The sequence below is a fragment of the Haemaphysalis longicornis genome, unplaced genomic scaffold (assembly GCF_048455015.1).
Source record: "Haemaphysalis longicornis isolate Haplotype H1 unplaced genomic scaffold, Haemaphysalis longicornis Haplotype H1 scaffold_20, whole genome shotgun sequence".
Lineage (NCBI taxonomy): Eukaryota > Metazoa > Arthropoda > Arachnida > Ixodida > Ixodidae > Haemaphysalis > Haemaphysalis longicornis.
In genome coordinates, this window is record NW_027526296.1 from 1,106,127 (window position 1) to 1,127,704 (window position 21,578).

At 48.3% G+C, this 21,578-nt stretch overlaps 1 protein-coding gene and 2 non-coding genes across 3 annotated transcripts in view; all 3 read left to right on the forward strand.

Moving 5' to 3' along the window:
- The window catches only part of LOC144172291 (uncharacterized), a 61,724-nt gene that overhangs the window by 9,814 nt on the left and 30,332 nt on the right, over nt 1-21,578 (forward strand). The window contains exon 2 of the mRNA XM_077701042.1: nt 17,929-18,093. Within this exon, the coding sequence (XP_077557168.1) occupies nt 17,929-18,093 (165 nt within the window). The remainder of the gene's footprint in view (nt 1-17,928; nt 18,094-21,578) is intronic.
- On the forward strand, nt 5,958-6,030 carry Trnaa-agc (transfer RNA alanine (anticodon AGC)). The gene has a single exon. It is a non-coding gene; the product is annotated as a tRNA-Ala (tRNA).
- Trnaa-agc (transfer RNA alanine (anticodon AGC)) lies at nt 10,926-10,998 on the forward strand. The gene has a single exon. It is a non-coding gene; the product is annotated as a tRNA-Ala (tRNA).

The window sequence follows — 21,578 nt, forward strand, 5'->3', positions numbered from 1 at the left end:
CGGATTAGGAGGGTGCTGTCACAAAACCAATACAAAGAAATTATAGGCACAACAACGCGATAGGTATACGCATCAGAAGTTATTTAGCGCTGTTAAAGTTCTAAGTGAGTTTTTCGTGTCCTGAGCCCCGTGAAAAACTCGGCAAAGCATTTGTCCTTAAGGTTGATTCCTAAGCAGGATCGAATGAAGTGGCCCCGTTCAAGCCTGCGCCCACGTCGTACACGAGGCAGGGAGGGTTTCTCGTGCAGCGGCAAAGGGAGGACGTGCATGATGGACAACAGATGTTGGATGTTCTCGCGCATAGCGCGCGTTGTGCTCCGCAGCGGATGTTCCCATCCAAGGAATCAATGGAAGTGTTTGGGCTTGTTGGTGATTCCCATCCAATCTTATATCTAAACCTGCGAATACACGCCGCATTCAGGCGCGTACGACGCAGTCCTTTGGCTCTGACTTGCGAGGAAGCGGCCTTTGCAATGCCGCTCAATGGCGTGGAGGGGGGATATCTGCGAGACGAGTCCACGCTGACCCCATATACGCGCAGTCCGTACGACCACAGAGACAAAAGAATTTGCTGTCCTCTCGAGATAAATGGTGCTTTGTCGGGTTAAATAAGTAAGGAAATGTGTTGGTGGTTGTGTCGCCTATAATGTCGCTTCGTATAGACCGAGTATGCCCCGGAAAAACGTCGATTCCCCTCGCAAGCCACCATCGTGTGAATTTCGTTTTATTCACAAGCTGAGTGGGACGTTTCTTTCAGCCCTGATTTTTTTATTTCAAGAAAAACAATGTTTTCTCTGTGTTTTTTTTTATTTTAGGGCCCCATAAGCCCACAAGCAAGAAATAACGCTGGTAGCGCAAATGTTAGCTGATTTTATAATGAGCCAAATAATTAGAACATCTAGCAATTAAAAATTTTACATTAGAAAGACACATTGTTTTTCCATGTTTTCCTAAACGTTATGACCACATTAGTCTACAAACAAAAATGAGCGTCTTAGTTGGCGCATTTATGGATATACAAGCTTGGTAATAAAATTACGGCCCCCGTTTTTTGTAGCGTCAATGTCGCAGTTTTGTCTTCACCGGAGCTCCTTCTTTTTTTGTAGCGTCCAGCTCAGCTAAAATGCAACAACGGTGACATCTATCGCCATTGGCATCATTGAAGACCAATCCCCCAGAAAAATAGCAGTTTTGGTTTCGTTCTCTATGCGCTAGGGGACCTTGTATGCGAAGGCGTCAATTGACACCGCCGGTGCCGAAAGGGTTAAGGGTGGTAAGAGGCCTCGCGAATCCATGGAGACCACCCATGGGCGGCCATGATGGCCGCTAATGCAATGAAGCGTAGCCCTTTCAGATCCCAGCTCCTTAGCGGCAGAGGGCGTTTTTATGGCTTAGATTTCCTTTGATGGCACATTCCGCCGAGAGAAACCACACGACGATGGCACGTGAGAAAGAACGCGGTTGCCGTACAATCTGCATAAACGTGGGTGCGGTCTCTATAAGGTCGAGAAATGCGCTCGAGCGTAAAGAACGTATTTGGGCGCAGGTGTAGGCGTGGACGACCTCCCTCCGATTCCGGGGACCGTAATGAACATACTCAAGGACGCGAGGACAGGCTTTGAAAGGTCGTTGGGAACTTGTCGGAAGCGGGTATCGCACGGCCGAAGTGGAGGTGGCGAGAAAGAGAAAGAGAGAGACATTTATTGAGTTTTGATGTAGGAGTGGATCCTTATTCTAGGGAGCCATGTGTCGACCCCGCCGTCGCAGCCAGGGTTACCAGGAATGCTCCTCCAGGCTACCGCTGGTCAAGAGTATCTCCCACTGCTCAGGGTGGGAAAGGGGTGGGGGGGGGGGGGGGGTAGATCTATAGGAGGTGTATAGGACCAGTGCCGAGATAGCCCCGTCACAGCAGATAGCACCGTCACAAGTGATGCTCAGGCATTCCAACACGATAAGAGGCATCCTTAGGTGTCCCTTTAACATTTGGTCCTTTTTTCTACTGTACTTCGTCAGGCCGTAACAAAAGGTTACCGCTTCTCTTCTACGAGGCTTTGTAAAGATGTACATACTCTGTCAAGTTTAACTGCGTTGCGAATCATTACATGTGTTCAAATAAGATATTACACACGAAGTTCAGTCGCAAATGAGAGTTCAATAAATTCTCTTCCGTGACCCTCTATGGCGCTCTAAGAGGCGTAGATCACGCTATTCGCCCCTCAGAGAGGCCACCAGCAACAACGTTAAAGCAGAGCAATAAATCAGCGACAGACGGAGGGCGGAAGCTGTAGGTGTTGAACGCCGTAAACAGGGAGGAGAAAATAGAAAAGAGCGGTGATGGAGATTAAAAAAAGAGCGCACAGGGACCCCGGCGGCCGCAAAAAAGAAGACAAAGCATCGACTTTTCCACAGGGCTACACAAGCCTCGCCCCTTTTGCTACTCGTCCGTGTCAAGCGCACGCCCAAACAGCCACACGGGCGAAAAAAAAATCGCCGGCCGCGTTTCTTGCCGGAAGCGGCTCTCCGTCTTCTCGGAGCCACTAGGGCGGGCGGCGTTGGGCGGGCGGCTTTGTTTACATTCCGCTAGTGGGAAAGCCCTGTGTTCTTCGCCTTCGCTCGCGGGAAGCAATCGGCGCCCGCTGTTGCTTGCGTTCCAGAGACGGCTCGCAAGGTTCAATGTCCCCCGCCCTCTGTTTGAATAACGGCATGGGCGCCCGTGCGTGGCCGTGCCTTTAACTGGAGAAACGCGTGCGTGCGAGCAAACGCGCGGACTGACTGTGGGCCGTTCGGCGGGGGGCGATTTGGAACTCATAAGCAACGCTGCCATTCCGGGCTGCAACCGTTTCCCCGAACGCGCACAATTGAGCGATATTTGCGCGGAGCAAACAGAACACCGGTTTAAGGTCTGTACTATCACTGCATCTGTGTGTGTAAGGCGTGAACAGGAACTCCCAGCATACACAGAAGAAAGCAACGAAAGAAATTGTCAGGCTGTTAGATATGTGAGCAATTACACTATACATGTGCGAAGAATTATGTACACGTGTTTTGGGTGGTGGGTAAATTACGCCTTTTGGTGTGAAGCATAGCGCCATTGAATCCTGCTCCCCAATCTATGAAAGGGACATCATGGTCCCCACTTTTCACGAGGGGGTGGGAGGGGGGAGGGGGGGGGCGGACACACAAGACACGCATAACATATTTCATGAGTAGCCCAGCAATGTTTCCGGCACCAAGCAAAAACGATGAAAAAACAAAACGAATGCATGACAAATTTGCAATTTAAGTCCCCCCTAGGATGCTGGGTTAAAATTGTAGTGTATTTCTAGGCCTAAAAATTAAAGATTGAGTGAAGGATTACATGACTTGTATAATCCAACGCATAGTATATGACGCTCACGTACAGCAAGGTTGTACAATGATGTTGATGCGCGGTGTGCAAGGGAGTATTTCAAAGAGAGCATTGGTCGATTTGTTGAAGTTATTAAGTTCCACCAGGAACTACCTGATTGGCTGCCACAAATAGAGCAACTAATCGATATGAGGGCATTTCAAATTGACAAAGTCAGCCCTGTAGTGGCTGGCAACTCCACCTCTTGTATGTGTACACATTTACAATGTTGAGATGTAATCTGTCGTAAATTATCAAAGACAGGCAATAAATACAAAGAAAGACAGAAATAAGAGGAACAAATTTGCATCAGAGCAGCCTTCATGCCAAACTGGAGACGTCATGAAATTTATAGGCTTTCGAAAGTTCAGGTTCGCGGACGTTACGGAATGTATTGTGCAGCGATGATAGGGAGTTGTATTTTATTGGCGCAGTCGCCACATCATATCTATGTGCACGAGGTTGGTCTGAGGCTGCGGCCTGTTTCTAAATAAAATTATGGCGAAAAATAAATGTGAGTTCATCAACAAACAAAAATAAGAGCAAGTAGTTTGAAGGTATACATAGTGAACAAAGCGCAGAACATTGTTGTTAAACCTCCAGCTTACGCTTTCAAACTTGAACAGTCATAGCGGGCAAGTGGTACCGCATATCCGCAGTTTTCCTTTTAGTAAAGTACAGGACAAGGAGAGACACAGAGTTCTTTCTAACCGACAAAACTCGGCGCTTGGGAACCGTATATCTATCATTACTGAAAGAGAAGTGAATTATTGCAGATAAAAACAGCAATTTAATCAACCGCGTGGAATAAACTTAGCATAACGTGGCATAAACATAATCAACGAGGCATCACTTAGTGTAGGTACTGGCTTTTGTAGCTTTTATGTGTACCCGTGGTTTAACCCAAGTACCCCCCCCCCCGTTTATTATTCCGTCTGAGGAGGGCACGATACAAGCGCTATGCTGATTTCATTGGTGAACAAGAGCTCCGAACCTCTTTGTCCGCATCGGTTGAAGTCGTGTTCATGAATGAAAACAACCCCCCCCCCCCCCTCCCCTATTGTGTCAAGAAACGCAAATGCGGGAGTTATGCGAGTGTGTGTTCGAGGCTACGTGATAAAATTTCTGACGGAGAGGTTCGGTCCGGAATGATGCGAAACAGTGCTATAATACGTGCACATAGCAAAAAAGAAATTGGCGGCATATCTTCTGGTCGTGGGTTTATAAAAACAAGGGTTAGCCCAGTAACGGCAAGGACGGTGAAAGGACTGTACGGACACTTTTTTCTGTTTTTCTTTTTTCGTCGTGAACACGGTCGTTATCTAGTCCAGATGGTTTATCTGTGAGCATCGGACGCTCGACTTTGGGTGTAAATTTTCTTGGAGGAAGGAAATGGATGCAAAGGTGAACATTCCCAGATCATCATCATCATCGTCGTCGTCGTCGTCATCATCCCATTTATGTCCGATGCAGGACGAAGGTCACAGTGCTTTATCTCCAAAACATCACTAGACATGATGCTGCCGCACTCACGCACAAAACTCGACAATACGGGTTTAACTAATGGTTTTGACAAGGCTTTTGCGCGAAATAGTGTCGTTGGCTAAAGTTGCGAGTAGTCAATGATCCGCCGCGGTGGCTCAGTGGCTAAGGCGTTGCGCTGCTGAGCACGAGGTCGCGGGTTCAATTCCCGGCCGCGGTGGCCGCTTTCCTGATGGAGGCGAAAAGCAATAACGCCTGTGTGTACGAGATTTCGGCGCACGTCAAAGATCCCCAGGTGGCCAATATTAATCCGGAGCCCTCCACTACGGCCCGCCTCATCGCCTGCGCTGCGTCGGTGCGTTAAAACCCTACAATCAGTCAGTAGTCAATGAGGAAAGAGCCGCGGCACTTGGCATTGCGCTTGCAGTGCTGAGCCCCGAAAAAGCGGGTTCATTTCCCGGTCGAGCCGGGTTCGTTTCTAATTCAGGCCGAAAAGGAAGTCACCCGTGTTTACGAGATTTCCTCGCACGTTAATAAGGAACCACACATCGGATTCAAATGCGGTGCGTAGATAGCTCCCTACAATATACGGCGGGTCTCGTGGCCCAGATGTATCTGTGGTGCGTGAAACCCAGTCCAAACTTTTCCGTGTGAATTAATTATCGGACAAGGAACACTATATTTATGTTTATAAAAACAAATAAGGTAAGTAAATACCGAGACACACGAGAAGTATTTAAAAAAAAGTTTACTGAAGTTTCAGGAAGAGGACTCTGAAGAAAGGAAGTCCTCTTCCTGAAACGTCACAAAACTTTATTTTTCAATGTTTTTCTCGAGTGTCTCCGTCTTTACCCAAACATTTTGGACTAGGTACAGCCTCAGTTCAGGCAGTGCCAACGTGTACGCGTGTGCGTGCGTGCGTGCGTGTGTGTGTGCATTTTTTGATGTCATTTTTACGTCAATATTTCTGCGAAATATACGGCAATGTCGATGTGCTGCAGTTCTGCTTCCGAAAGGAATTAACCCTGCGACATCCTGAAGTCGCCTATGGGATACGCTTCGACCGGTTTGAGCTCAGTCACCGTCGGGGGGTGTAGCTCAGATGGTAGAGCGCTCGCTTAGCATGCGAGAGGTACGGGGATCGATACCCCGCACCTCCACTTTTTTTTTTTTTTTTTTCCCCAGCTGCGAGGTTCTGTATGGCTCCGTCCCCGGGGTGTTTTCATGCCCGCTAACAGAACAAGCTCAGCGCCATTGAAAACTTCCTCGCAAATGCTCGGCAAAACACTGCTGTAAGGAAGCATAGAGCTCAGTGAGGGGCATAAATAATACAACGTGAACTGCGAGGAATTAGGAAAGGCGTAAGGGCTCCGGGTATCACATTTGCGGAAGCAGTACTCTGCTTAAAATCAGTAGTCCTATCAAGCCCAGAAGTACATCACAGAACGGTAAGCCGTATTTTGCTTTAGGCGCGCGTAGTAAAACATTTAACAAATTAGTGCAGAGAGGCGTGGGCTGGGTGTCGCTTGAAGTTCGATAAGCTGAGATTAAGCTATGTTTTGAGGAGGGGTTGAACCAAAGTTAATCGACGGCTAAGGTGTTTAGGTACCTCTACATGGAAAGTGTGCACACGTAGTTGTTCAAAAAAAAAACTAGAAGGCTAACAATTAAATGTGTAAAGTCTGATAGAGAAGCCAAGGCAGCGATGATAACCAAAAAAGAGGCAACGCGGACAAAAACGAGCAAGTGCAGGAAAAGAAAATAAAATTGCTAGCACGTCGTTAGAAATGTTTTGAGGAGAGAAATTTCATGTCAGAAAGGAAAATCTCTATAGCTCAATGCTTTTGCTTTTCGTGGCTAAGTAGGTTGCTTGAGAACTGGGAGCTTTGCGCGAAGATATACCACAAATGATGGGGCTTGTGTGGTCTGCGGAAAGGGAAATGGGCACGCTGCGTTCAAATGTGATTTTACCTACACAGGTTGATGTGAGGGAAAGATTCGGCTTTGCGACGCCTTAGGGTTCAGAAGTAGTGCAGGGAAAGTAAACTACGATGCTGGATAGAGGTGAATATAAAGAGGTGAATATAGCGTAAGACAGCTACCGCCTTGAACGAACAAAATTTAATCTAAGCCTCGCCCATAATAGCAGCGCTAGAACTGAAGGAGTAGTACTGCACAGATAGTTAGCTTCTTCGGTAAGATCACACACGCTTCATCCTCCCATAACCAAGGAGCGCTGGGTATTAACGATATGTCGATCGATCATACAATCAATCAATCAATCAATCAATCAATCAATCAATCAATCAATCAATCAATCAATCAATCAATCAATCAATCAATCAATCAATCAATCAATCTGAAAACCTCTGTAGGTATCAACCTGATATAGTAGTAGGTTAGCAGCTTTACTCGAGTGGGGTGGGGGGGGGGGGCAGATTGTAAGCCATAAAGACCCCCGGCAACTCCATCGCACTGAAAGGAGGTTGATAAACCCGCATGAGCTAAAAAGTGCCAAATTCGTGACAACATATATATCCTTTTAAAAAATCACAGTTGGATTGCCCGTTAAAACGACTTTATTTTTATGCCGAGTTCCATTTACTTGTCATGAATAGTTCGTTCACGTGGAGTTATAAACATTTCGGAATTTCTTTCTGCCGTTAACGGATATGTTTCCACAGGGAACCAACTGTTACATATCGTGGTAACTGTACGTAGTAACTGCATCGCTGTACGTCATGCTTTGCCAAAGTTACCTCGAAAAAAATATCTCACGTTTGACTGCTGCAGCGACCGCATAATCTCAACCAGTATCACGAATAGCGGTCGCATCAGTCCTGAGGGTGGAATTAGCTGCAGTTTCATACGAATAACATGAAACTGCCGTTGCATCCCGAAGCCGCCGTGAAACGGACAGCTCTATGTTTCATATGGGTTAGGATGAACCTGCAGCATTTCCCGGGTTTCATTAAGCTAATAAGATCAGAAGAATGCGCAATCGTAAATGTCAAGCAAGCGTTTTTTGTTTCTTACCCTCCTTTGTGCGGTTCCCCAATAAACCGTCTTGTTTTTTTTTTTGTGCACTCGTTGGGCAGTTTGGCTGTCGAAACACTTTCGCAGCTCGTATTGGGGGCCTTTGGTTTTTCTTTGATCGAAATCTGTTTATTAAAAGGCAGTTGCGTTATTAAAACTTACGAGTATGTTTACAGCTTTCTAAGGATGTGAAGGCGAAAGGCTAGGTGAACCTTGAGAAGAAGTGACAACTGGGCTAGTTGGTAATGCATATGGGACATCTTGAAGGTAGCGCACTTAAACACGGACACTAGGGAAGAAACCTGGGGAGGGGCATGCAATGTATAAGTGTATTCTTGGCGCATTGGTGTTTTTTCCAACGTAGATGAAACAGTTGGCGGGTACAGGGTACAGCTTTGCTGGAAACGACTATGGTTTGTCGTTTCTTCCCTAGTGTCCGTGTTTAAGTGCGCTACCTTCAAGATGTCCCATGTGAACCTTGAACCTTCTATTGATCTGCTGTCGAACTTTCTGTTGAACTTTGCGGCCGGTCGGGCCACTGCTTGGCCCCCTCCCACCGACTCCACAAACAGCCCCCTGCAAAGCCCTTTTTGCACGTGCGGCTGCGGCCTACCAGTGCTGCTGTTTCCCTTACCGGTGCGTAATCCCAGGCTCGCACTCCAATTTACCGTACCTCGCAACGATTTCCTGTACCTCACGCGTCCCATGAGACATACAGATCCAAGGCTTTCGCCTCATTTAAAAACGCGTAAGATATGCCACCACCTTTGATAAGGGAGGGGAGGAAGGCGTTTTAGTGGCGAAGCCCCTTAGGGGCTGGAGCTGTCGGCGTCTCATGTCGTCGTCGTCGTAAGCATCGTCTCATGCAGTCACGGTATAAAAACACTAGGAAACTCGTTTACGCTTCGCGCTAGAACGTAACTCATACTGAAACAACACCGGGACACTCGTGTACTCCTCGCGCTAGAACGTAGCGCGTACTGAAACAACACCTGTAAACTCGTTTACGCCTCGCGCTAGAGAGCTTCGTGCTTCAAAGACAAGAGTCTTTTCCAGCAAAGCTCTACCCTGAACCCGCCAACGGTTTCATTTCCGTTGGAAAAAACACCAAGGCGCCAAGAATACACTTATACATTGCATACTTCGCCCCTCCCCGGGTTTCACGTTAGTGGAGATGGCCCGGGATTTTTCTTTTAGATAGTACCTTTTTTTTTCTTTTTTTAGATTTTGAAAACTGCCAAACCTTTGCAAATGTTCGGCAGAAAGTATCATGTTCTTTTCTTAGTTCAGAAGTTATGTCCAATTTTCTAACAGCTGGTGAATGGTTCTGAAACCGAAACTAAAGTGGCGCGGAAACAGAAACTGATAACTCAGCGATTATCAGCAGATTATATTTAAATTTTTCTGGTATGTTTTAGTGTGATACGTGAAAAATTATTCAAAGACAATTTGTAAGGCTTCCTTTTTCTAAACATTGCTTTAAATTTCTGTAAGGGCAATGCATGACGGCGCAAGCATTACCTTGCGCGCGCTTTAATGGTCGCTCTGTGAAGGCTACCTGGATCGTCCTTTTTATAGGTATTATTCATAGTAGAAAGAGTAATAGCTTAGGTTGTACGTTTAAATAAGAAGGCGCAGTCGAGTTCAGGCTAAAAAGGTGACTGAAGCGAAAGTTTCGTGACAATCGGTACACAGCGAATGCTCCAACCGAAGACCCTGTGGGCGTGAAGGTATCAGAGAGTCCTGCAAAGCTTAAAGGGGCACTGACACAAAATTTTGAAGGCGAGATAACTTCGCAGATAGATTGGTGGGAACACATATACATCATCTGCAAAATATCAGCGGCGAATACAGCCTGGAACATATTTAAAATCAATTTTGAAGTGTGCGAAACGCAACCGAGCAGCCAGCGGAGGACCACGCGCAATTGTAAATAAACAACATCCAAACACGTCACGAGTTTGTGTTTGCCGCTTCCGCACGACCGGCGTTTTTCGCCGGTCGCCCGGCTCGCCGCTCCAATCGGAGGGCCGGAGGGCGGAGCTTCTGCTCTCGAGAACGAACGACCCGATCGTTGGCGGCGGAGGCGCCGTGATTTCGTCAGCTCATCGGGCAGCTGGCCGCGACCAAAGTTCTACAGTGATTCCAGGCACTCTGTTTCTATTACTGTTTATTACCATTGGATGCGAAAACGCGCCGGAGGCACGAAAAGCTCACTGAGCTAGCCGCACGGTCGCTGTGCAGGCGGCGGCCACGGCCGCGAAGTGGCCCAGGCCGGCGCAGGTAGCTCGAGTGATAGCTTGTTACCGCTGCACGAAATTGTCCCCAAGTCCCGACCATGGTGGCTTACATGAGAAAGGAGTTAATGACGCGATGGCGGGTTGCATTAAAAATTGTCATCTGCACCGCTTACGAGAGCGGCACTCGAATATCCGCCGCAGTGCTGAGCCGACACATCTGTAGGCGGACGTGTAGGCAGACCGGCCGGCTGCTCCCGGCGCGCGTCTTGCCACCCACCGTCTCGAGCGTCGCGCGTCGTTCTTTAGCCGCGGTAGCATTTGCACTCGCAGAGCCTGCGTCACATCTACGGTCGCTTTTTAATTAAGCGCCTCACGAGATCAGTACGTGGGGGCATTCGCAGAAACTGCCGTCGATGCGGATTCGACAGTGCTGCGGCGGCTCTGCTCTGTGATATCCCTCCGACGGTCACGTGGTCAGCTTTGTTCACACAAAATCCACAAAATCCATCGTTTCGCGGCACTCGCTGAAACCGAAACTGCGACTGGCCGCATTGAAAATGCCTCTAATTAAACAACCGTCGCACGCTGAAGCAAATGAGGTTTCTACAGGTTATAAGTAGGTCACTAGCTACTTATCGCAACAAAAAAAACAAGATGCAAAATTTTTGTGTCAGTGCCCCTTTAAGAACTTGGAGAAAAATTGGGAAAGGTCGCTGCGACAACATTTACATAGGGGCATATGCGATATTCCTCGACCGGATTGACGTGCAGCGACTTCTGGGGGTGTAGCTCAGATGGTAGAGCGCTCGCTTAGCATGCGAGAGGTACGGGGATCGATACCCCGCACCTCCATCCATTTTTTTTTTCTTTATCAGAACGCTGGCAGGCGGGGTTGAATTGGGCAACTCCCAATCACATTCCCTTGAAGCATGTTTATTTAACTCACTTTTGTAGAAACTGGCCAGTTTGTGAAGCCGCTGTCGTTTCCGCTGTATTATAGTACTTTTATATTAAAGCTCTGCAACATTGCAAGGCAACAGAGAATTAGTAAAGGTTCCCAATTTCGCGTTTGCAACATTATTATATAGTTACATGAAATTAGTAGAATGATTGCGGAGTTCCTGACCGGTCCCTGTTTTACTCCTCTTCCCCATCATAAAGCATTTGAACTCACCTATCTCATAAATTCGTTCATTAATTAATTCATTCACTCATTGCGAGTGTCCTGAAACCAGCTCAAACTACAGAAGTATGATGGTACCCTGGTTTGTTCCTTATGCGCGATAACGTAGATGTATGCTAAATTGTGGTTTTAATACAATAACGATGAGTACTTCTAACACACGTTTGTACACCGTACATACTATGACTTGTGGTGGGAACTCAGTCGTTTTGGCGGTGGTATACAACAGTACGAATCGGTCCAAGCCACTAGCGCCTGGCGTCTCGTCATCGCCATGGTCGCGCAAGCGGTCACCCGTATAATCTTTTCAATACTATCGACCAGTGCGTAACAATTCGCTCATATCAGTTTCGCAACTATCTATTCAGCATGTCTCGCACGGATGGCGTCTTTCTTAAGTGCAGAGCACTTTAGAGGCTCACCTTGTCGTCGTAGCTCGTTCGCCGTCACAATGTCTAGCGACTGCAGGAATCAGGCGGCGCAGGGAGATAACGATCACAAGCAGAGCCCCACTGCGTCACGGCTTTACGGACCCAAACAGAGGCTTCAAAAACAAGCGGTTTATATATTCATAAGCGTTCGAAACACCTGAACCGCTGGCGCTTAATTGTCATACATCTCCCCGTTGTTAAGCGAAAAAAAAAACTGCGGGTACCATTTGAGTAAAAAAAAAATTAAAGCCGTTCCACTCAACGTGAAAGCTGTCGTAAATGCAGAGCACTGATTCGCCATAACGGCCTGTGGCACCGTTATCCACTTACTGCTACTACCCATCACGCTCTTCGTCTCCCTGTCTCACTTCTCTCTTGATGAATTGAACGGAGGTTTGTCCAAAGCAGTTCAAACTTCCCGCCTTCGCAGTGCTCGCGCGCCCCCTGCCTGGAACGAACAGCGCGAGCGGTTCTCGCACGTGCCGGCACCTTACTGCGCAGTCCACAACGCGTTGTTTTTGGCGGTCCCATCTCCCCGCTAGGGGGACTCGAGTAAATGCATCGCATAGGGGGTGGGTGTATTGCGTCAACGTTTAGTGTTTGGGGAGTTGGTGGTAGTGAATGCGTTGTATCAGCAGCTTCTTGACGTAGTTTGAATGAGTCAAGGATATAAGGCGCGTTCGTAGCCTCCCATTCTGTGTAGGCTTTGTGGCGCAGTGGGTAGAGCACCATGTACATTGCGTTCCGCCCGCAGGGTCGAGGGATCGAAACCTGGCGCCGCATAGTATTTTCTTTTATATAGTGTAGGGGGAGGGGTGCGGACAACGACGGTGCGGACTACGACGGGGCAACGCGGGTGACATCGTGAGTTACTGAAATGCTCTGCATTTAATATGTGTAAATAACCGGCAGCTCCCGCGTGCAGTTAGTTAGGAACGCCCATTGGGTTCGTTTTTACGATAGTAAGCGAAAAACATCCCCCTCGCGAGGGGCACGATCAAATGCAGAGAATTTCCGGGGGCGCACGACGTTAAGTAGTTTGCGTTACGTTAATGCTGTTGCACTTGTGGCAACTGCTGACAAGAGAGCGCTCGTCACCAGTAATTTGAATGAGTCAACGATATAAGGCGCGTTCGTAGCCTTCCATTCTGTATCGGCTTTTTGGCGCAGTGGGTAGAGCACCATGTGCATAGCATTCCGCCCGCAGGGTCGAGGGATCGAAACCTGGCGCCGGATAGTATTTTCTTTTATATAGTGTACGGGGAGGGGTGCGGACTACGACGGGACATCGCGGGTGACATCGTGAGTTACTGAAATGCTCTGCATTTAAAAAGCGGCCGCCAATAACGACGCGTCCTAAACTGCGCAGTAAGGCGCCGGCACGTGCGGGATGAAAAGCAAGCACAAAAAGAACAGGACAAAAAGAACAGGACTCCCGCTCGCGCTGTTCCAGGCAGGGGGCGCGCGAGCACTGCGCACGAAGGCGGGAAATTTGTACTGCATTGAACAAACCTCCGTTCAATTCATCGAGAGAGGAGTAAGACAGGACGGCGAAGAGCGAGATTTGTGGTAGCAGTGAACGGATAACGGCGCCACAGCCCGTTATGGCGAATCACTGCTCTGCACTTCCGACAGCTTTCACGGTGAGTGGAATGGCTTTAATTTTTTCAGCACGACACGTGCCTTTCCTGCAGAAAAAATGCGATTGTGAAATCCCCTGGGCGTAACAATAGATGAGGAAAGAATGCCGAACCCTTCGCCTTCTGAGCAAAATACTGCGAAGTCAACGGAGAGGAGGAGGAGGCCTCGTATCTGTTCATTGGCAACGACCAGGCGCTCACCTGGCGCCGACCTAGGTCAAAACTATAGCCACTATATATGCTTATCCAGTGGCAAGAGAAGCATATCCAGATAAGCCACAACATAAGATTATCTAGGGGCTCTAATAAATACCAACTATCCCCCTCTTTCATCATGTTCTTTCCTCTTTCCCACGTCTCGATCTCCTGCCTGTTCGCTGCCGTAAAACGCGTGTGCCCGATGGCAATCGCACTACCACCACATTCACTGGTGGAACCAGGGCTCCTATTTTTTCTCACTTTTTTTCTTCGAGTTACGTTCGCGTTAAAGAATGAACTGGCCCGTTGGATTCGGAATAATTCAGATTCTTGGACGTGCAACATACATCGCGTCCACGGAAAGTTTATCAAAACGAAACTTCCCCTCTCGCGGTTTTTCAAGCGGCTGCTGCTGCTGGCTGCTGTTCCTCTGGCCGGATTCGCCGCTCGTGCCTTCGACCACACCTCGCCCACCGCTCCGGTGACGGGGAGGAGCATCCTGGGTTTCTTACGATACCACCAGATGGCGCACTGGTATTCGCTAGAACGGGTAGAACAGATGATAGAACAGGGGAAGGCTGTAGAAGCGACTAAAAGAAGATTGGAGTGTTGGTGGACGGAAAGCAGAGAGGGGATTAATGGCTAAGACAGCCACCACCTGCTACAGAAAAATAAAATTGTGGCTGCCCTAGTACTAAACGAAGAGTATAAAACATAGGTATATTATATCCCTGTCATACGGGCACTTTCAATCGCGATTGAGTCTATCTGGATCGAACTCAATCCGGATCGGGCGGCTGCTACACGGCAGTTTCAATCGCGATCGAGCTCGATCCCGCTCGAACTCAATCCTGGTTTCTCAAGCGCGATCGAGGCTTCCAAGCGCGATCGAACGAAAGCGGCGATACTCTCGTCCCCGCTCCGTAATGGCACAGAAGGTGACAAATTCAACTAACGACACAAATTGTGTCAAATAACTTGATCCAAATAAGCGTGCGGTAACACTTACATAGTTACGTATACCTACGACCGCGCGAAGTTACCAGACGCCGGCTGCAAGTACATTGTTAGCGCCCTCTGGCGTACACGAGTGCAACCGGTGCAACTTCTCGATCGCGATTGAAACGGGCCGTGTAGCAGCGGCAGTGCGTCGAGCGCGCTCGAAAACTCGATCGCGATTGAAAGTGCCCGTGTGACAGGGGTATTAGTTTTTCTCCTGGGAAGACGACACGTCATTTCCTCATTTCAAAGGGGATATCACTATCAATCAATCAATCAATCAATCAATCAATCAATCAATCAATCAATCAATCAATCAATCAATCAATCAATCAATCAACCAATCAATCAATCAATCAATCAATCAATCAGTCAATCAATCAAAATGTTCCCGCAGCGTCCAGAACATGGCAAGCCGGAAGGAAGGGTCACGCAGAACAGGAACGTGTTCGCTAACGGCGAAACATGGCGCAGACTGCGAATGTATGCCGCGCATGCTGACTCGAAAACGTGGGTCAAGGCAGCAACGCGCGGCGGCAATGAAAGACGACGAGCGTGGTGATGAGAGCTACACCCGGAAGCGACGAGCGAACAAAATGCCGCATGCGCTTTCGCCTCAACCCAGTTTTTCAATGACGCCCGTGTAATTATTTCAGACGGGCGTACTTGAACTCCATTGTGCAGTTCAGAGCACTGACATTAATGATGATGGGAACATAATTGAAAGCTTCGCTTTACGTCGATTCGCTTTACGTCGTGTGGGCTATGCCTGTTCTTTTCTTTTTTTTTTTTTTTTTGCTTGATGGGAAAAAGGGGGCGGGCCTGTCATACAAATTAATCTCGTTCAGCTGCGCGAAGTCGTAAGCGTGTGGCTGCCGTACAGGGACAAAAAAAAATTGTTATTGATCTTTGAACGAATGAAGCTTGTTTTCGGCTCTCCTTAGATACAAAATGCGCTCACGCGTGCAGTTTCGGTCTTGTATGACACGCCAGGCTTAGGTTTTGCACTGACCCAACTGCTTCATGGACAGTGGGTGACGTTCGACGGTAGGATGAGAGAGATGATTTCTGCCTCAGTGAACGCTGTCCATGTTACTTTATGCCGCAGCAGCACCACGTGCTGTGTGGAGTTCCAACGCTCAAAACGAGTTGTTAATTTTATGAAACAAAGCCGGAAACAAGCAGAATTTCGACCGTATAAATTTTTACACAGACGAGACTAGCGAATCAGATACAAAGTTCTTAAAAAGTTGCAGAGGATCTTTGAGCATATTCCTATGAGAATAGAACGCGAAAGCGTTTATTTTGTTTGGGTTCTTCGATCAGTCTCCTGTTATGTCGAGGCTCGATTACGCGCGTCCAGAACAGGTACGTCGGTGGTCTGATTGCACCCTCGAGAAGGAAAATAAGTTGTCCTGGTACCAGTGACTGTCGCTGAGGGTGCCTCCTTCATGAGCTGCGAACTTCGCTTACTACAACGCTACAATATAAAGCGAAGCTCTATATTGTTAGGGGAAAGGAAAATGCGGTGGTCCCGTTTACGCAGAAAACTCATTCGGCGCAACCCCATGCGCATGGTAGAAAAAAAAAATTAGCAGTGGCTTAGCTCGGCTATGCCAGGATATGCGTAGCATGAGCTAAGGTTCAGCTGGTTATTCTTAGCTTTCCTGGTTGTCTAGGATTAGCTTAATCATTATGCTTACTGCTGCTAAAACGATTTCCAATTCAATCTAATACAATACAATCCAATTTAATTCAGTCCAATCCAGCCGCGGCGGCGGCGGCTCCGGAGCGCCAGCTGTGCGCCGCGTGACGTCCCTGCTCCTCGCGCATGCGCAGCACGGCTCTCCAGGAGCCACGCGAAACTGCTCAACCTCGGCCAGTGCATCTCATGCTACAAAAAAAAAAAACATGTTGGAGAGGAGTTAGGAGCAACGGGAGAGAGATTGGCTGGGTTAATATATGACGCATCTATATACACTCTCTACCGACACGCGTGAGTGGAAACGGCTCACGGCGCATCAGAGGGAGCGAAAATATTGGCTTCAATCTACGCAGTAAATGTGGTTGGACTGCGAAGCTGTAAACGACACCCACAACGATTGCCCATGCGACGTCACTTGAATTCGCCCACGTGGCTGTACAAGGAGTGAAACCTGAGACGACCGCACGCCGCAGCGACGGCAGAAAGAAAACGGAGAGGAGCGTCCGGCGAAGGGTGAGGATAAGGGCGGCACGCACGGCTATGGCGTCATCTCTCTCACTTGCTCACCCTCACTCTTGTTGCATGCATCGCCGCCAAAGAGCGCCCTCTCCACCCTCCCCCTCCCCAGACGCTGTTCCGTTCGCCGCCAATACAAACGACGTGAACATCATTATCATACATTATGTGGTTTGCACTTCACACTAGGGCTTTGAATGTGTGCAAGCGGTAGACCCGCCGCTGTGCTCGTTGAGTGCACCGTCTGTCTCCCCGTCTCCTCGTGTGGGGGCAACTTAGTCGGTATGACGACGGTATGTCGCTCCATTACTCTATTCCGGTCCAAGTTCGATTCCTGGCGGTGCCAGTAACTTCTTTTATTTGTTCGCGGGAGTTTTCTATTGACGCCGACGGTCGCGACAGAACCCTTGGCTGTAAGAGGTATACGCTTCGCATTAAAACAGTCTCTTTCGCCGCAGAGCGCGCGCGCGGCGAGCTACTGCGCAGCTCAAGCGACAATTGAGGGTCAGGGTAGGCGGCGGCGCAGGCGGAGCAGCGCCAATGTTCTTGGACTGCGCCAAGCTTCACTGGTCATACCCTTCCTTAGTGTAAGGACACTGAATTTTCTCAAAAAGAAGCTCGTAAGGGCATGGGAATGTGCCCTGCTACGTTCACCGTAAGGAAACTGAATTGATAAATAGTTGCACGGCACGTTGTTACAATAGTTACGCGCGAGTCACGTATTCATAACATTGGGAAGCAGCAAATCCAGTGCATCGTTTGGTCTAACGGTGGCGCACAAACTTTTTCTGCCTAGATACAACTTGCTATTTTTTTTTCTCTGAACAGCTCTTGTGTCATACGGAACTCAAGTTTTACAACATCTACGCCAACCTTCAGCTTTTGCTTCAACAGTCTTTTTTTTAAATAGACCGATAGACAAATGGCCCGAGTAGTATTTCAAATCCAGACACCCTTCTGTGCGCAGTGGGCTGAGGTTGTCTAGCGTCGTGGCGCCTTGTGTAAGAACGGCATGTGCAGCTTGTCACGTCTGGTCGCTGCGTGCTATTTACCGCTGTTTTCTCTGCGCGTACACGGGGTTTGCCAACTGATACGGTCTTTCTTGCGCAGAACCTGCTCGACTTGTGGCTCCACGCGGACGTGCTCTCCGGCTCGGGAGGCAAGGCTCCCGTGGATGCCGGGACGTTCCTGCGACAGAGCGCACCCTTCCACCCGTTCGCGGTCATCTCTCTCGGGTGGAACACCAAGCCCAAGGGCCAGTACTCCTGGAGCCAGGTATGTCGTGCGCTCATCTTCTTCGGCCTTGACTGCAAGTGTTCAAATCATTTTCTTTCGATTCTGCTTCTTTATCCAGTAGAGGAAAGCCTTGTCTGTTTCATTGCAAGGTGTCCTTGAACGAACTTGTCGCCAGGAAACCTACAGCCACGACCGTACGAAAAATATCGTGAGACTGACGGTAAAATAGCGTGGCTGCTGCGTCGACGGGTGGACGTGTATATAGAAAGGCACCCGTGAAAACAGTATACAGATGGAACAGCCTCGTCGACGGCGGACGTGAATATAGCGGGTATGGGACTTTCAAATGCACTGCATCACGCAGCGCAGATTAGGGGGGGGGGGGGTTCGTTTTTGCGCCTCATCAGCGATAGTTAAGGACACCTGATAGTTTTTCCTGAGATGATGTAGAACAGAAAGCTATCTTGTATGGAATAGTTTGTCTTAACGCGTTCGTATTTAAATACAGTGAAAGCTCGTTAATTATAACTTCAATAATTTGAATTTATGGATAATTCGAACTGTACGATTTGGTCCGGCCAAGCTCCCATAGAAACCTATGTATCAACAAAGCCAGTTAGTCCGAACTTCAGTGCATAATTCGAATGCATAATTCGAACAATGCACCCCCGAGCCGGCGGCTCGGTGCCTGGGCCGCCGGCTGGTATGGCCACATTAGAGAGTTTTAGTTGACCGTTTCTGACCTCCGTTTCTTTAGTTGAAACGCGAGCGACGAAATCGCGAAAGCTCTTCCGATAGGCAGAGGTGCCACACTCCTCAACGAGCTTTAAGTACGGAAGCGAAAAACGCCGACCGAAGCGCGGGGCTGCTTCTATGCAGCGCCGAGAAAAACAGCCTTGTCTTGGCTATTCCAAAGTTTATCGGCTTCTTTAAAATAATTTAGAACCACTATACCGTTTAATCTTAGCATTAAAAATGTGAAATTGTATTAAAAATGTGAAATAAGGCACTAAACACGGTAGTTTACATTACTTGAGCGACCAAATTCCAATTCGTATCTTTAACTTAGCGATGACGTTTTGGTTTGCACACGCACAGGGCACGACCAGTGACGCGAATCATTCCCCGTCGAGGGAGATACGATTATCGCTTAGCTAAAAGCGTTTCTGCCGCCGACGCTCCGGTTGTGCTAAGCGGGCCGTCGGGAGCATAGCGGAGCGTTAGAAACGGTTAGCTAAAACTCGCACCCGCCGCCTACACACGACGGTGTGTCGTCTCTGGAAAGTATACAGCAAAAGGAAAAAAGAAGGTAAAATCAGGCGAAACCAAATCACACCCCCATGGCGGACGTTTTCTAATATGTCTTCTTTGCGGACTAAAACGGCAAAGTACAGTGCTTTGCGGCGCGCTGACAGATGAAGACACCGTTTCTTTGCTCAGAAACACAAAAACTGGGGAATATAAGGTAGCACCAGCGTGGTCGCACGCTAGAATGCCGTAATCGGATGAGATACCGCCCCCCTCTTCTTTAGTTTTAAAAAGGGTGAACAGGAGGCGTGCCCCATGCGCTACATATATAGAGCAAAAGGTGCTCGCAGCTACCTTATAGGGCAAAAGGCAGGCGGCAGTTACGGAGCTTTTTAACATTACTGACATGTCGTACTGCTTCCCTACCGCCGTGTACTGTTCTTATACTTCACTTTCGTTAGTTCGAACTTGAATTCATTAGAATTGAGACGGAATCCCCTTGCGGTTCGAATTAACGATCTTTTGTTGTACAAGACAGCGACCGAATAAAATTCACCGTGCCTGTGAAATAAACATGAAGCAGCCGGAAAACAAAACAAACAAAAAAACAATGGGCAATTTTCTTATATGCGCAGAGATGAATGGTTGGTATTACGTGCATAACATGAAGTTTTTATATGAATCCTCCGCTTTCGTGGCGGGAACTTACTGAAGGTAACAAAAAAACAAAGGCACTACCTCTGCTGGACATGTACATTAGGATTCTGCTTATACCGCTGTCATTTTATTGGTAATTTTGGTGGTAAAGCCTAACGCCGCACCTTTTCAGTCAACGTTTCCCACCGAAAAAACTTTTTTATCTCCCCCTCTAGTCATCGTAATAGGGTACGATCTTCATCGCTGTTTTTGTTGCACCTTTGTTTGCTATGCTAAATCTGGAGGGTTCGAAGAGTTTTAACGGTTTTGTATAGCTGAGAAAGTATAAGCATGTCTAACGCCTGCGTAACGGGCTTAAGCGCCTGTGTCGTTCGCATTCATCTCCTGTGTTCGTTTATTTTGCGCTAGCAAATAGGCATAATTGTCGCAGTACCAAGTTTCTCAGCTGTCCGCTCTATAATTAAAACCTGTCACGATACAGCGACTGAGTTTCTATGGCCTAAATTTGAAGAGGAGGAAGAATCGAATGGCAAAGTATATAGGGAGGCCGATGAGCGCACGGCTGTTCACGGAGTTTGAGAGGGGAAGGAGGGCAAGGGGAAGGTGGATAAGTGAGAGCGTGCGCTCCCATGTGGTCAGTTTTTACCAGGAGCAAGAAAAGTTGAGCGAAGCCCGTTTTATTTCTGCAACTTACGTGAGCTGTGGTCCTTCTCTAGCGGTGGTGGAGTTCAGTGACCTGAAATTTTCCACGCCGTGGACAGCCCATTGTGGGATGCGTCGATAAATCGTGGCTTTCTAACGTGAATTTGGGGCAAATTATACGGTACGTGTACCATTGTATCTTCAGCTCCGCGGACGTCGCAGAGCGCGCTGTCGCGATCACCTCGGTGACGAACGAGAAAGCGTTTCCAAAGGCCATTTACAGAAAAAAAAAAATGGAGCGAAAAGGGTAAAAGAAAAAACTTAATTGGAGGTTACGCGGGAGATTCTAGCATCCGGGGTGGGGAGGTTGTAATTTTCGGATTCCGCCTTTTCCACTCGCTTATACTGGCTTGTGAGTTCCGTTTTACGATGAGGGTCATCTACCCAGATGCCGGGATGAAATCGGCTCCTGCAAAGCTCACCATAAACAAACCCGCACGAGAAATGCCCAAACAAAAAAAATGGCAGCATCTCCACTCCGTGCGTGATGGCGAGGGTGCGGAGTATGGGGACTCGTAATGACATCCAAGTTGCGCCCCGAGTGACATCCGATTTGCGCCCCGACCATCATAGGATTTGAGCCGTGAGTTGCACCTTGATTATTCCCTAAAGGAAACGTCAACTCACGGCTCATATCGAACTTCGATTTGATCAAGCGAAAGGTTCGTTTGATCAAATGAAAGTTTCTTCAGCAGGCGTTCCGGTGTCCAATTCTAGGTGTGAGAAACTACGCTTGCTGGCGGACCTTCCTTTCCCTTTTCCGATCACTAAATTCATCCATTATAGCTCAAGACAGCTTGCTGTAAAAACAGGTAGCACTCGTCGCGGTGGTGTACTGGCTAAGCCATTGTGCTGCTGAGCCCCAGGACGTGGGCACGGTCCCGGCCGTGGCTGCCGCTCCGAATATTGGCATCGTC